At 39.6% G+C, this 14377-nt stretch overlaps 1 protein-coding gene across 3 annotated transcripts; it reads left to right on the top strand.

The window, feature by feature from the left end:
• Positions 1 to 10263: 10263 nt before the first annotated feature.
• On the top strand, positions 10264 to 14087 carry LOC134223575 (uncharacterized). Of its 3 annotated transcripts, XM_062702756.1 has the most exons (5): positions 10264 to 10331; positions 10395 to 10555; positions 11643 to 12082; positions 12151 to 13292; positions 13607 to 14087. In XM_062702756.1, exons 2-5 carry the CDS (start codon positions 10400 to 10402, stop codon positions 13726 to 13728), a joined length of 1860 nt encoding a protein of 619 aa, XP_062558740.1. In that variant the 5' UTR covers positions 10264 to 10331; positions 10395 to 10399; the 3' UTR covers positions 13729 to 14087. The 3 variants fall into 3 exon arrangements, with proteins under 3 accessions (XP_062558740.1, XP_062558742.1, XP_062558739.1); XM_062702758.1 differs by lacking the exon at positions 10264 to 10331 and having other exon boundaries at positions 10340 to 10555; positions 13603 to 14087; XM_062702755.1 differs by lacking the exon at positions 10264 to 10331 and having other exon boundaries at positions 10340 to 10555.
• Positions 14088 to 14377: the final 290 nt, after the last annotated feature.

A 14377-nucleotide genomic window follows, 5' to 3' on the forward strand; every position in this document is an offset into this window, starting at 1 on the left:
GCTAGGGCATATGAAATAACCTGATAGGTTAGATATCTCGAAATCTGGAATTTTTAGAATATTGGTGTGGTCTACAAAGGTGTTCGGGTGGTCAAAACCATCATGACGAAGACAAGTTTAATTTGAAATACAACCGCTTGGCGGCGCTAGTGAATTGGAAATAACCTAAAAGGTTAGATATTTCGATAGTTGAAATCTTAAGAATATTGCCGTCTTCTACAAAATTGTTCGGATGATTAAAACCATCATGACGAAAGCAAGTTTAGTTAATAATACGACCGCTTGGCGGCGCTAGTGTATTGGAAATAACCTGAAACGTCAGGTATCTCAAAATATGTAATTTTAGAATATTGCCGCCTTCTACAAAGTTGTTCGTTAGTTGAAGTTAGTTGAATTCCAAACTAAACTAGTCTCCATCATGAATGTTATGGCTACCCGAACAACTTTATAGAAGACAAAATCTTTCTAAGTCTTATAGATCTCGAGATATCCACCTCACTAAATTATTGCATATAAGCTAGCGCCACCTAGCAGATGTGTGTCTAGCTAATCTGATAATCACAAAATGCATTACGCACATATTTACATTACAAAAGTTGGAGCGCGTTCTGAAAGATTTGAAAATAAATAATAATTTTTTCCCGATTTTATGTATTTCCGTGTTTGCCTCAATAGCAACCGGATATTCACCACCGGTGCGAAGCATGATTGCACTTCAACAACCTTGATAGAAACAACCGGTGCGAGAACAAGTGCATAAATAAAATATGAACGCATTTCGTTCCTATACTAGACACTCATTTGGATACACATCGGTGGGGATCGTCTAATTGCATTAGATCTGTTTTAACGATGTGTTGTTGCATTTATTTATCAACTGTCAGACAACGATACTCTAAATCAGCAGTACGAATGCAGCGATGCATTACTGGTGCTTTATTTCAACATGCCAAAGTAATGAACCATTAATTCGATCTTATAATTGCCCTTTTCCACTTTAAGTCAACTTTTAGGGCTGTGTTTTTTACATGCATATATAGCTTCATGGTTACTTGGGTTGGTATAAAAGATATTTTAGTTACTAGATAAAGATTGTCGCTGTCGTCGCTGTCCGGAACATCTTTTGCTGGCGAGGATAGGGGAGCTAAATGTCAAAGATGGAAAATCCATACGATTTGACAGGTATGTACCACACATGTTTCGGACAGCAGAACAAAGGGAACAGTAGCGACAATCTTTATCTAGTAACTAAAATATCTTTTGCGTCCAACGCGAGTGGATTCGGCTGATGGTTTAGTTCGGCTACGACAGTACCCTCGGTGGTACCTTTCCTGAAGGGTTCGCCGCGTGAAATTTTGACAAAATCAGACAATATTTTGCTCCGTAATGGCGGCCTGCGAGTTCCCAGAGTTCCATGCCCGGTAAAAATACTCATTAATGGGCACTTTTCTCTGCTATCTCTTTCTCTCTACTGAAAAATTTACCCATTCGGGAGAATAGGTGGATTTACTCATTTAAATGAGTAGATCCACTTATTCTATCTATGATTATATCAAACAATTCCAATTAATTCCGCTTTTTTTTATTTTGGATTTATTTGACCAATGGATTCGAAGGTCGGTTCACTTGCCTATTCCAAAGGTTCCCTTTGGCAGCAATGTTTGTCCTAGGTTTGCCAAACTTAATTAATGTTTGAAAGATTGCCTTGTTTTTTGCTCCTTGTCTGTCAAGACAGATGTCAAAACATCGGAAAAAGGAAAAGAAGTGCGAGGAAAACAGCAAAAAGCACGTGGCAGACTTGTCAGTTTTGACAGATTTTACTACGAAAACGGGTGTGTGAAAACGGCGATTTCAACGACTGTTTAATGAGCGACTATTTCAAACGGTCGGGTCCAATATAGGGAAATCCACGTACAATATTAGTTTCATCCGGTTCATCGGATCCGGGAGGTGTAAATTGCGGTTATTCGTCGGTTCGGTTTTTCATAGAGCTTGCTGACGTTTACTCATCCTTCTCTTTCAAGCGCACAGAAAGGATAGGTTTTATTTTCATCACGAAACGCTTCCGAAGCGTTTCCCGATGAAAACAAATCCTATCCATTTTGTGCGCGTACAGGAGAAAGATGATCAAACGTCAGCAAGCTCTATAGCTCCACATCAGTCCGATATCGGACTTCCACGAGTGGCGTTTTTGTTTTGTCGACGCCCGATCCGCTCGACGCAAACGATGCAAAATCGTTGGATATGAGGCGGATCGTCCAACCCTTGGAAGCCCCATCCCTCTAAGAAAAAATCGGACGCATAAGTCGGATTAGAAGACTGACGATTTGTCCGACTGAGCCCAATATGGGGCTTCCAAGGGTTGAACGATCCGCCTCATATCCAACGATTTTGCACCGTTTGCGTCGAGCGGATCGGGCGTCGACAAAACAAAAACGCCACTCGATGTGGAAGTCCAATATCGAACAGATGTTTTTTGACGTAAACTACGTCTAAGGGGAAGACTCTGATACAGGGTGTAAAACGGAAATTTCCAAATTCGAGACCGTCACGAAATTAGGATAGATTTCAAACGCTATTAGCTCCTATCTTTCAATGGATTTTCGAGATTTTATTATCAATCGAATCGGCAACTCTCCAGCAATTTTTAAGCCTATTGGAATTATTGATTGTCAACGAAAAACATTAAAAATTCCAAATCTTCACCAACCCAGTAAAATTTCACAGTTTCGTTACGACCGCCGTCTGCGGTTGGTTTTGCGCTCTACTTTTGTGCGATGATTCGCACAAAAGTACAAAATAGAACCAGAGCAATGACCGCGGTCGGAGCAAAAAAGTAGTGTATTTGAAAAGTGCTACAGATGCTGGACATGTTCATGTAAGCAAGAAGTGGATATTAAAATTGATCAATTTTAAACAAACACTCTAACTTTTTGAAGGAAATTGAGTAAAATTTCTGTGGGATAGAAAGAGAGAGCAATGCAATTTTACTCAGTCACTGAGTAGGTGAAAGTTAGCGTGTATCCTACTATTTACACTGAAAGAAGCGGCATGGTAATATCTACCAAATCGAGGGTAAAATTAAAAACATTTTACCACTTGATTTGTGCAGACTACATGTTACACTTGTATTAACCATGAGTGCAGTTGAATTTACTATGGTGCCTTTTTGACATTTGTTGTCGAATTCTACTATATTTTCTGTTGAAACTACTATGTGCATCTGTAAACATTGCAGTAGTTTTTACCAGGCGCATTATGGATCCATAGTAATATTAACAATTGATATTGTCATTCATATTATAATAAAAGATTCCTTTTGGTTTATTTATTAGATTTCATTATTTTGGCATTAAACACACGAAATAAAATAAATGGTAGGCTACAAAAATCTCAAACATGAACAAAAATCTCACTTCTTCATAAAGGATTTCACCGGTTCTCTTTGTTTCCGGCAGCACCTCCGCTGGATAACGTTGGCGACCGCTTTCTCGATGCTGTGAGTACCGGATAACTTGCAGATCTTTGACAAATATATCGAGCCGGTATGAATCGATGGAAACCATTTTGAAGATTGGGAATACTCTGAAGCTGGCATGGTACCGATGGCCTGTAAGATAAAAATGCAAGAAATGTGTATTTTTTTCCACCGACAAGTATTTACCATCGACCAAAATATTAAATTGCAATAAAAACTTACCATTAAATGAAGAAATTCGTGCTCAATTAATCACAGTGAATTTAATTTCCCTCTTAGTACACCGATCGTTCTTGATGTTGGCCTGCGAATGTTCTCTGTTTTGTTAATTTTCTTCACCATACATTGTTGTTAATTGAACCATGCGTGTGGTAAAATTTACAACAGTGTTGTTATTTCAAATATGCATTCGTTTAAATCGAAAACAGACGTAAATAGTAGTTTTAAACGTTATTCCATGGTTAATATTACTTCAACATTATTTTCAGTGTAGGCAGCATCCCTTTAAAAAAAACACTTCAAAAGCATTTAATCGCTATTTAATAGGCAATTAACTATGAAATGCATTAATCACTTTAAGTCGAATTACAATCGGAGAAAGGTATTATCACCCTGCGGAATAATAAATTTGGGGTTTTTAAAAGAAAATTTTAAATTGCCATATCCAACCATTTTCATATATTGTGAGTTACGCCAATTTTGTTCGAAACATAAGTGGATTGGTGTGCGATTGAACATGATTTGCGGAAAAACTACACATTACACGCGGCAAACCGTTTACATATACAAACCTCGCTACCTCCCGACCCCATATATCCAACATCCCAATGGTTGTAATTTGACTAAGCACGCACGAGCAGTTTGAAGCTTGTATGAGAATTACTATGATAACAGTAAATTTTTCGGAAAACCGTTTTGCAACGTTGGACATTAATATCTAAAAATATATGAGTACGTTGGCAACATAGGAAACTTAGCAAGTGAATAAATCGTCTGTATTGCGAAACAATTCGCTGCTTGCAAGAAAAATTATTAAGGAAATACTAAATCGTGGGAAATTCAATTGAGCACGTGAAAGAATAACATCAATAACGTTCGAGATGTCATTTTCTGCGTTGATTGCGACGACGCCGCAGTCTAGATCATTTTTCAAGCGATCGCATTAGGTTTTCTTCAAACTCGCCCTAATATTGTATTTTGACAATTTTCCCAACTTTTCCCTTTAAAATTTACTAACCTTTTGCATATAGAAACACAGGCTGATCCCAATACGAATCGATTAGTGAGAAAATCTCGCAAATCGGTCATCCTCTTCGTGAGTTATATTACCTCAAAGGAAGAATAGATAGAAGAAAGAAACACAAAATATGACTATGGGGGAGGTTCCTTCATCAGTGCTGCCACCTGGAAAAGTTTAGAGAAAAAGTAGAACCATGGAAAATTGACATGGCATGATATAGAAAATGAGAATTAAAATGTCTCTAGAACGTTATAGAATTTTTTTTGTCAAACAATTTTTAGTTTTTGGGGTTAGAAATTCAACAATCTTAAGCATTAACTGCTTATTCGAAAAACAATATAAAAATCGAGATATCATGTCTAATTTGTGTGCTTTTGAAATTCTAACCCCGTAAACAAAGATTTTCTCGAGAAACGTCCTTAATTTTTGTTTTATAACAAAAATATACTTCATTTCCTATACCACACCGTGTGAAATTTCAATGATTCTACTTTTTCTCTCGATGACAGCTGGTGGTCTTCTCCTCCCCTATTGACCATTGATGATTCATACAAACTAACGTTTTTCGACGATGAATTTTGGTGAAAAATTTTACGATTCAGAAAAATGTCTCCTAGTACCGGACACTATTGCATCATGTTTAAATGTGACTAAGTTCCTGTTACACGAGTAAAGACATGATTCAGAATAGTAATATTATTCACGTGCTTTAAGTTGTAAATATTAAAAATTGTTAGTGGAGCTTATTTGACTCTTCAGCTAATTTTTTTACATCCTAATCCAAATTCCCACACTGAGGAAAATGGACGTATGATTTTCAATCAAATGCCTTATGAAAATTTGCCACAAGGAATCGGTATGGATTTCAATAAGTTGCCTTATGAATGATGATTTTCATTTGAAAAAAGTGAAGTGCGGCAGACTGGGTTCGAACCATGGACGTCGGGGTCGGGAGGCCGGTATGTAGACCACACGCCCACCGACGCTTGATTACTCAGGAAGGTAACTGCGTATAAGAATCACTGTTGGTGGAATAATCAGTCGAAGATTCATAAGGCGCCAGTTATGAATTTTGAGAGTCCAGTTCGCTGAGTGCACCTTTTTCAATGTCCTCTTCAATTTTTGTTTCTGCTAATTTCTGTGGCTTTCTCAGCCAGAAGAAACAATTGAATTGAAGTAAGTGTAGTTTTGTACAAAGTTAATCACATGAAGATCTGATATTCCTTGCCGTTAGAAGCCTGTTCAATAGCTTCCTTTTGTACTTAATAAGATGAAGGAGGGACTCCTGCAAGTAGTGTCGTTTTAAGAAGTGTCCGGTATTGGGAGGTGTCCGGCGATGGGAGATCTTCCCCTAAATAGTTAGTGATCCGCCTCACGTAACGATCTCTCACGTTTTCTATAGTAATTTCCATACAAACTTCAAACTGCTCGTACTCAGTTATATTATAACCAATTCAGTTGAAAATTTAGGAGGTTAACCAAAACAGCAAATGTTATCGTTCAAGCACAAGGGAGCGCAAAAGTCAAAATTTCAATCACTCTAGACTCTAACCAAAAATCGTCTATAGGGTCAGCAATGTTGAGGAGAAAATTCGACCCATGCATTGTTACCTGGGTACATGCTATGCTAGCTAAACGGAAAAACTCCTATGAGCTTAGCGGTTCATACATCACTGTTAAAGCAACAACGGGGCGTCCGCAAGGCGGAGTGCTTTCTCCTTTGTTGTGGTAACTGGTGGTGCATGAGCTTCTAGACAGCTTAGAGAGAAGAGGCTTCGAAGTGGTTGGATATGCTGATGTCGTTGTCATTATTGTACGAGGCAAATTCGAAAGTGTTATTGTGGAAAGAATGCAATCTGCCCTAAATCACACTTTTTCCTGGTGTCAAAAGTATCAACTAGGCATAAATCCCACAAAACCTTCCATTATCCCTTTCACCAAACGGAGAAAGGTACAACTGAAACCCTTTTCTTGAATCAAACACAATTAGTTTATTCAAGTGAAGTAAAATATCTAGGTGTCATACTCGACGCAAAGCTTAATTGGAACTCTCATCTCCAATCAGTTGTGCAGAAAGGTCTCAATACACTTTGGGTTTGTTCAAAAACCCTTGGTAAAAGATGGGGCCTAAAACCAAGTATGATCATGTGGATATATAAAACCATTGTCCGTCCCAGGACAACTTACGCTTCCCTTGTCTGGTGGCCTAAAACTAATGAGGCTGCTGCAAGGGCTAAGCTCAACAAAATCCAACGCACCGCTTGCATAGCCATCACTGGTGCAGTTCGTAGTACACCCACTTTGGCCCTAGACGCAATGCTTCACCTGCCCCGGTTAGATCAATTCATAAAGCTGGAAGCGGAAAAAAGTGCTCTAAGGTTAAAGAGAACAAAAACACTGCTGTCGGGAGACCTTACGGGTCACCTCAGCATATTAAATGAGTTTGCCATAAATCCCGCAATAGGAATTTGTAGTGACTGGATGGAAACGGTAGTCAATTATGACTTACCTTACGATGTGTTCATTCCTTCCCGCCAGGAGTGGGAAGGAGGTGGACCCACGTTCCAACAGGCTCTATAAATTTCTTCACAGATGGTTCGAAAATGAATAATCTGACAGGATCCGGAATCTATGGCCCTACAACAAAAATTTCTGTCCACTTAGGACAGTGGCCCACAGTATTTCAGGCGGAAATATATGCAATATTAGAATGCGTGTTATTATGCCTGAGGAGAAAGTATAGATTTGCAAAAATATGTATTTTCTCTGACAGCCAAGCAACATAAGTCGCTTAATAACTACACTTGTAACTCAAAGCTAGTGTGGGAATGAATTCGGGCTTCGAAAAACTTATCCGTACGCTATCGAGTGTGCCTATATTGGAGCCCAGGAAATACGGGTCTAGAGGGAAACGAGATTGCTGATGAGCTAGCCAGGAATGGATCTAATGAAAGGTTCATTGGCCCTGAGCCCTTCTGCGGGATCTCAGACTGCTCTGTAAAATGGAACTGAACAAATATATGGTCAGTCAAATCACATCAAACTGGAATGCACTTCCCCATACGAGCCAATCCAAAAGGCTCGTAACGATTAACCCCAAGAAAACCCAACAACTATTAGGTCTCAACAAAGGGATCTCAACATCTACACCGGTCTAATAACTGGACACTGCCCCTGCAGATACCATCTACAAAAGATCGGAGCAATCCAAACCTCAAATTGCCGCTTCTGTGACGAGGAGAGAGAAACATCAGAACACATCCTCTGCTATTGCAGTGCACTCACCCAACGTAGGTTCAAAGTTCTCAGCAAGCCCTTTTAGGGCCTGCTGACATATGGATCTTATCCCCAATGACGTGGTTGGCTTCATAAAGCTAGTCTCGCCAGAATGGGGGAGTCACATACTGTAACTCAGGATCTCTATTCATCAATAATAGATGGTCTTGAGTTCAGTCGATACCAAGGTATCTCAGTGACAAACATGTTACTGAGATAACTTGCGTATTTCATAGTAAAAGGGTATATCACAATAGTCCTAAAATCTGGACGCAGTGATCTTCACCCGACAAACGAGGAACCAAAATACTTATCTTATGATCTGTTTTACGTAGTTTACGTCGGGCGGTCGTGTCTTGTATATAACCCTTCTGATTTTTTCCTTGAGCAAGGGTAAACGGAAATCTGCAACCAGACACCTGAGGAGGTAAATCAGGTAGTGTGGGGATGGGTATGTCATGTAACTCTTACCCGACCCACTAAAACCAAAACCCTTTCGCCAGTCCGTACCCCCGGCCCGCCATTAAGCAATACACCAGGGAGGACTATTGAGAACGCTCACGCCTATGCTAACGCACTTGACGTTAATACACACAACATCGACTTCAAGGGTGGCTACCTCCCACCCGTCGATCGCAAGTTATGATAGTTACCTAACGGTCCGTATCATAATCTCACGTTATGGAGACGAGCACCCCGACAACAACCACCGCGCATGAACCGCAATGACCTCTATATCTATACATTCTGAGACATGTTGGTTGTCGTTGGTTGGACATGTTGCTTGTCGGGGTGAGCAAAGTGTTCACTGCATCACAGGTGCCCTTACCAGGAACTAATATTAGTTCCTGCCACAAGTGTGTGCCCCATATAGGACTTTTTAGAGGCCTGAATAAGAGAAACGCGGATAGAAAATATGACTCTGCCAACACTGCATCCAATCTTCTTCATCAAAGAATAACACATGAAAAGAAAGAAATGGTTTATGTAGATAAAATCTCACAATCCGCTATTTTATATGTCCACATCACATAACAATAGAATCCAATAAACAATGTAATTTCATTTCATAATCTATAAAAGACTTGCATATATTATATTAAAATACATTCAATTTTGTTTATCTAAAAATGACATAAAATCGAATTTGGCCGTTTCCAGTATTTGAGCCAACATTTTGGCTGCTTGACAGGTCTCCTGCTCGATTGGCTGCTGTTTTTTGACGGTTCGATTGGCGGCACATACCTATCCGCGTTTCTCTTATTCAGGCCTCTAGGACTTTTCATGTGACACTGCCGAGACTGCACTTGTTTACAACCTGAACAGGCCTGCTAGTCCGAAGCTGTCACTTTCATAGAATAACTGTCAATTGACGATAAAATCAGCTGTTTTTAAACGTCTCGTGAAAAGGCCCATTACACTCACGTAAAAAGCCTTCCGAAGTTTATTAGTTTACCTTATGAAAATTAGCCACAAGGAATCGGTTTGGAAAACGTAAGGTAGCCTTATGAACCTGCATGAACTTCGGATGAACCAGGCCTATAATAAACATATATGTTTATCTTATGTTTTCCTTACTGATTTCATAAGGCTGCTTCATGCAATTTCATAAGTTTGTTATTATGAAATTCTTACAATATCATTATATATTTTCATCCTTGTTTTTATCCATAATTTATCTCAGTAAAAATAGTGAACAATTATAAATAGTTTCTATACATTTTAATTTTATTATCATTTTCATTCAAAATTACCTAAAATTCAAAATGCTGTACATTTTAGTTCCCTGAGAAAAACAACGGACAACGGAACAACTGATTTAAAACTTTCTCAATATTCAAAGTTCAAACTCGGGATTGGTTCCGTGAAAGAATGTTGAATAGCGGGTCAATATTTACTGGTAGTATCGGCCGAGGAATCTGGTCATCCACCTCCAATTCCTCCACGATAGTTGGACCAGGTGCTGTAAGTATGATAGGGATTGATTAATCGCATTGTTGGATAACAATTGCTAGAATACTTACTTTACTGGCAGTATCGGCCGAGGAATTTGGTCATCCACCTCCAATTCCTCTACGACAGGTGGACCAGGTGCTGTAAGTATGATAGGGATATATTAATCGTATTGTTGGATAATAATTGCTAGAATATTTACTTACCACCGAGCTTACCGAATATTTTTGATATCGAGAAAAATCTAAATACATTTTTCGCACAGTGCATGCCATTTGAAATTTCTCCCGACACTCATGAGTCCGCAGGCAGGCTTCTTCTTTGCTCCGCGTAGGTAGGCCTAAAGTTTGAGTGCAAAGCAAATTTACGAAGATTTTCTTGTTTGTAAATATCACGTGAATCCGGTGCGTGTGCAACGAATTTTATTCATACTTCCCTTTATTATAGCAAAAATGGATCTCGAATTATCTTCCCGTTTCCTTGAAGAGGACTTTTGCCGTTTGTGTTTGTCTAGTATCTATGAACTGCGCACGCTGTTCCCCCGGGAGGCAAATGAATCTACCAACATGATGATGGTCACGAAGATAAGCTTGCTGGCTGAGATCATTGTAAGTACATAATCAATAGGGTGATCCAAAATGAATCGTATGGTAGATTATGTTTAATGCTGTCCAATGAGCAGCTCGAAGTTGTTCCCGTCCTGCTCGTTCTTTCTTGTCAACAAATGGGCATGAGCAGGACAGGGAGAAACTTCGAGCTACTTCAAGCTCTCATTGGACAGCACTTTTGTTAGGGTAAAGTACCCAATAGTGGACCCTCAACCAATAGTGGACCCTCCAGCCATTTTTTCATTATTACAGCACAATGGAAACATTTTACTATGAAATTCCATCGGGAGAACCTACCTTACAGTCCAATGATTTGATCACATGCATTGAAAATGCTATGAAAAGTAAATTTAGATGATTTTTTACAATTCTATAAAAAATAAACACGAGAGTGTCCATTATAGGAATATTTTGGGGGGTCCATAATAGGGAAGAAGAACGTCCCGAAACGAAACATGAAAATCAAATGAAGTGTCGACTATAGGCCTTTTCACGAGACGTTTAAAATCAGCTGATTTTACCGTCAATTGACAGTTCTTCTATGAAAGTGACAGCTTCGGACTTGCAGGCCTGTTCAGCGGTTGTAAACAAGTGCAGTCTCGGCAGTGTCACATGAAAAGGCCTATAGGGAAGCAATTTCCTATTATGGACCCCCAGGGGGTCTACTATAGGGCGAATTCAGTCCGACTTTAAAATGTTAATTTCGAAGAATAACGTCGAGTATTTGAGTGTTTTATGTATGTATCGTGAAGAGGAGATGCAGAGCTTGATATTAGATATCACGCAAAATTAATATTTTGAAAATTTCCACTCATTATGCCCGCAAGAGCAAAATTTCGCTACTAGGGGGTCCACTATTGGGCATTTTACCCTATAAGCTCAGATTAATAAAATTAATTAAGTTATAAGTTATTTATTAATTAGGTCATAAGGAAATCTATTAGCTACATATAAAGCACTTTGCTCTACTTACTAGAACTATTGGCCACTTTATTTTTTATGTGACCGCTCAAACCAATCATTCCTATTAAAAAAAAAGCTATTAGGTACCTGAAACATATTTTAAGAACATTCTTTACCGTTACAGATTGTTCCTTCGGAAGAACTAAATGCTCGCATTTGCTCTCGCTGTTTCAAGCAGCTGGAGGAGTTTGAGACGTTTCGGCGACGATGCAGAGATAGCGATAACCAGATTCGCCAAATCCGGACTTTCCGCCAGCAGCAGACGGTTGCGTCAGAGCGGAACTCCAATCCTCCGTTGGTTAGCCAAGAGCGTCCAAGAGAGAGCACCGTGTCTACAAGCGATCGATACGGAGGAATATTCGATGTGATGGCATACTGCGAAGTGACGCCCGGAGAGCATCTAATGTTTTTCGATGGGTTCGTTTATCAGTCGGAAAGTTTGCTTGTCTGGCGTTGCGAGGTTCCGATATGCCCATGCCAGCTGCTGGTCCAACATGACAACGCTAAATTCTGGGTTTATGGCACCCACAATCATGAAAAACTTTCCGGTGATGGCGACAAGCGGTAAATCCATTTGCATTTTTGAACTACTGTAACGTAAAGAATATCTATTTGTGTTTTTAATATTGTAGGGTGTTCAAGAAAATGAACCAACAAATCTGTGCGTATCTCAATAAGCTACGTGATAAAATAGATGGAACAATCAATAATAATATTTCGGAGCAAAGCAAATCGACAAGTGTACAGCAAAGCTCCGCCGAAAATGAGCAGGAACAGGCTTCTTCAAGCACGTACCAATCAATCATCTACTACTTCAATAATGGAGGTAATCGGCCTACGATACTCGTCGATGGCCATCGTTATCACAAGGAAGCAACGTCTAATGGTGTCATCCCCACGCAGATCTACTGGAGGTGCAGTGCCAAGAATTGCCTGGGTATGATTTTGACTACTGCTGATCTTCGAAATTCCAAAATGCATAAAGATCACAACCATGCGCCTCTATTGAATGAGTCATTTGTGCCGACTGAAAGCAATAATTGTGTGAAGGTAACGACTGCTCCCTTGTTGGGTGTAACGTCGCCGCCTGTATCAGTTGATATTCCGGGGAACAGCAGTTCATTTGGCATCGCGATTATCAAACTTCCCACTCCACCTGTGACTGTTATGCCTAGGATTGATCTTATCGATAATTCTTCCCAGCTTATTTCTGAGATGCGACAGATCACATCTTCGAATCAGATTCCAACTATCGGATCGTCTCATTCAATGTCAACAGTTCAGCAACCGACTACGGCAGAAGCTTTGAGGTCATCAAGCTCGAATTCCTCGTTAGGCAATTCTGCGGGACAAGTTGCCATACGTTGCCATTCAGCGAATACGCTGAAACGCAGAGAGATATCGACTGCTTCGCCGAGACCGGACAAGTTATTGAAGACGCCAACCTCGGCGGCTAAAACGCCTGTTATTTTGTCGCAAATCGAGTTTTATCGATGTCCGAACATCTCCGGGGGAATCATTCTGGTCTACAGGCAATTTCTTTACAGTTTCCAACCAACCAATAGATATATTACATGGCAGTGTAAGACCTCAAACTGTGAGGCCAAGGTGCGCAGTGGATGGCAGTTGGAGTATCTAGCTCAGTACGTCGACCACAATCATGGACCATCGGAGGATCATGTTGTTGACTTGGACAACTATCTTCCGACGTCAGATGCTCTGAAGATACTGAGCAGGCTGAATCCAACGAAGCCCAGACAGCCACCGCGTCAAGGTAGGGTACCACAAACAATAAAGACACAGATAAACAGACGTCTCACTCAAAATAAGTTCCATCGTAACGGTAGATTCAATTTTTTGTAGGTGGTTAATCGGCCACCGATGGCGCTTCCATCGATTTTGCTTGTGTTTGGCGTTTCCACACTACCGCCATCTGGTTGCCGATTGTCCAATTACAGTGAATTTAGCATTGGGCGATAATGTTTCCTCGACGATGATTTTAATTGCATTTTGTTCTAAGTAAGACGTCTGTTTCTCTGTGATAAAGATTTCTTCTGTTTTAGACATTCGGTTTTACGTTTCAGGTAGAAATTCCCAGTCCGTTGCTAGCGTGCCGCCGGCTAGGTCACATACTCAGCAGCGTAGGATGTCATCCTGGTGTTGACATCATTGCCCAAGTAATATGTGAGCCTAATTCGTTTTTTCAATGAAATTCCGTTTAATTTTTATTTTAATAGTTTATTCTGACGTTCTTTAAACGTTTTAAGGCAGCCTATGTAACGATTGTTAAATGCCGTGTTGGTGCATAGGAAAAACTTACTACCAAATCGGTTGATACAAAAGCACTGTAAGCTGGGTATTATTATATTTTTTTAATTCTGGCTTTTTGATACGCGTGTGCAGAAACACAAATTATTTTACTCACTACGTTTCTTATACCTATAAGTAGAAATAGCTAAATGCAGCAATAAGCAGTCGATCTGTAGTCTTCTTTTGTTAAGTGTAGTCGATCTTTTGTTAAGTTGTCGCACTTTTATTTCAATCTAATAAAGATCACTCTACTCTGTAATTGGATCCTTTGATGGTAAAAGTAAAATAATGAAATGAAACATTTTTCTACAACATATTTAATCATGTCAAGTTAAATAATCTTTTGGATTTCTCACAACATTCTTGAACATTTAGATTAGGTAAAACATGGTCTACATCTACAATGATGTAGCTCAGGCCTGCCCAACCTTTTCAAGCCACGGGTCAATTTTTAGAATTCACACTTGCTGGCGGGCCAGAAAATATTATGTACATAGCTTTCTAAATATTTTCAATTTTTTTTTCTATTTTCTAGAAAAACTAAACACA

Source organism: Armigeres subalbatus, chromosome 3 (genome assembly GCF_024139115.2).
Source record: "Armigeres subalbatus isolate Guangzhou_Male chromosome 3, GZ_Asu_2, whole genome shotgun sequence".
NCBI classification, from domain to species: domain Eukaryota; kingdom Metazoa; phylum Arthropoda; class Insecta; order Diptera; family Culicidae; genus Armigeres; species Armigeres subalbatus.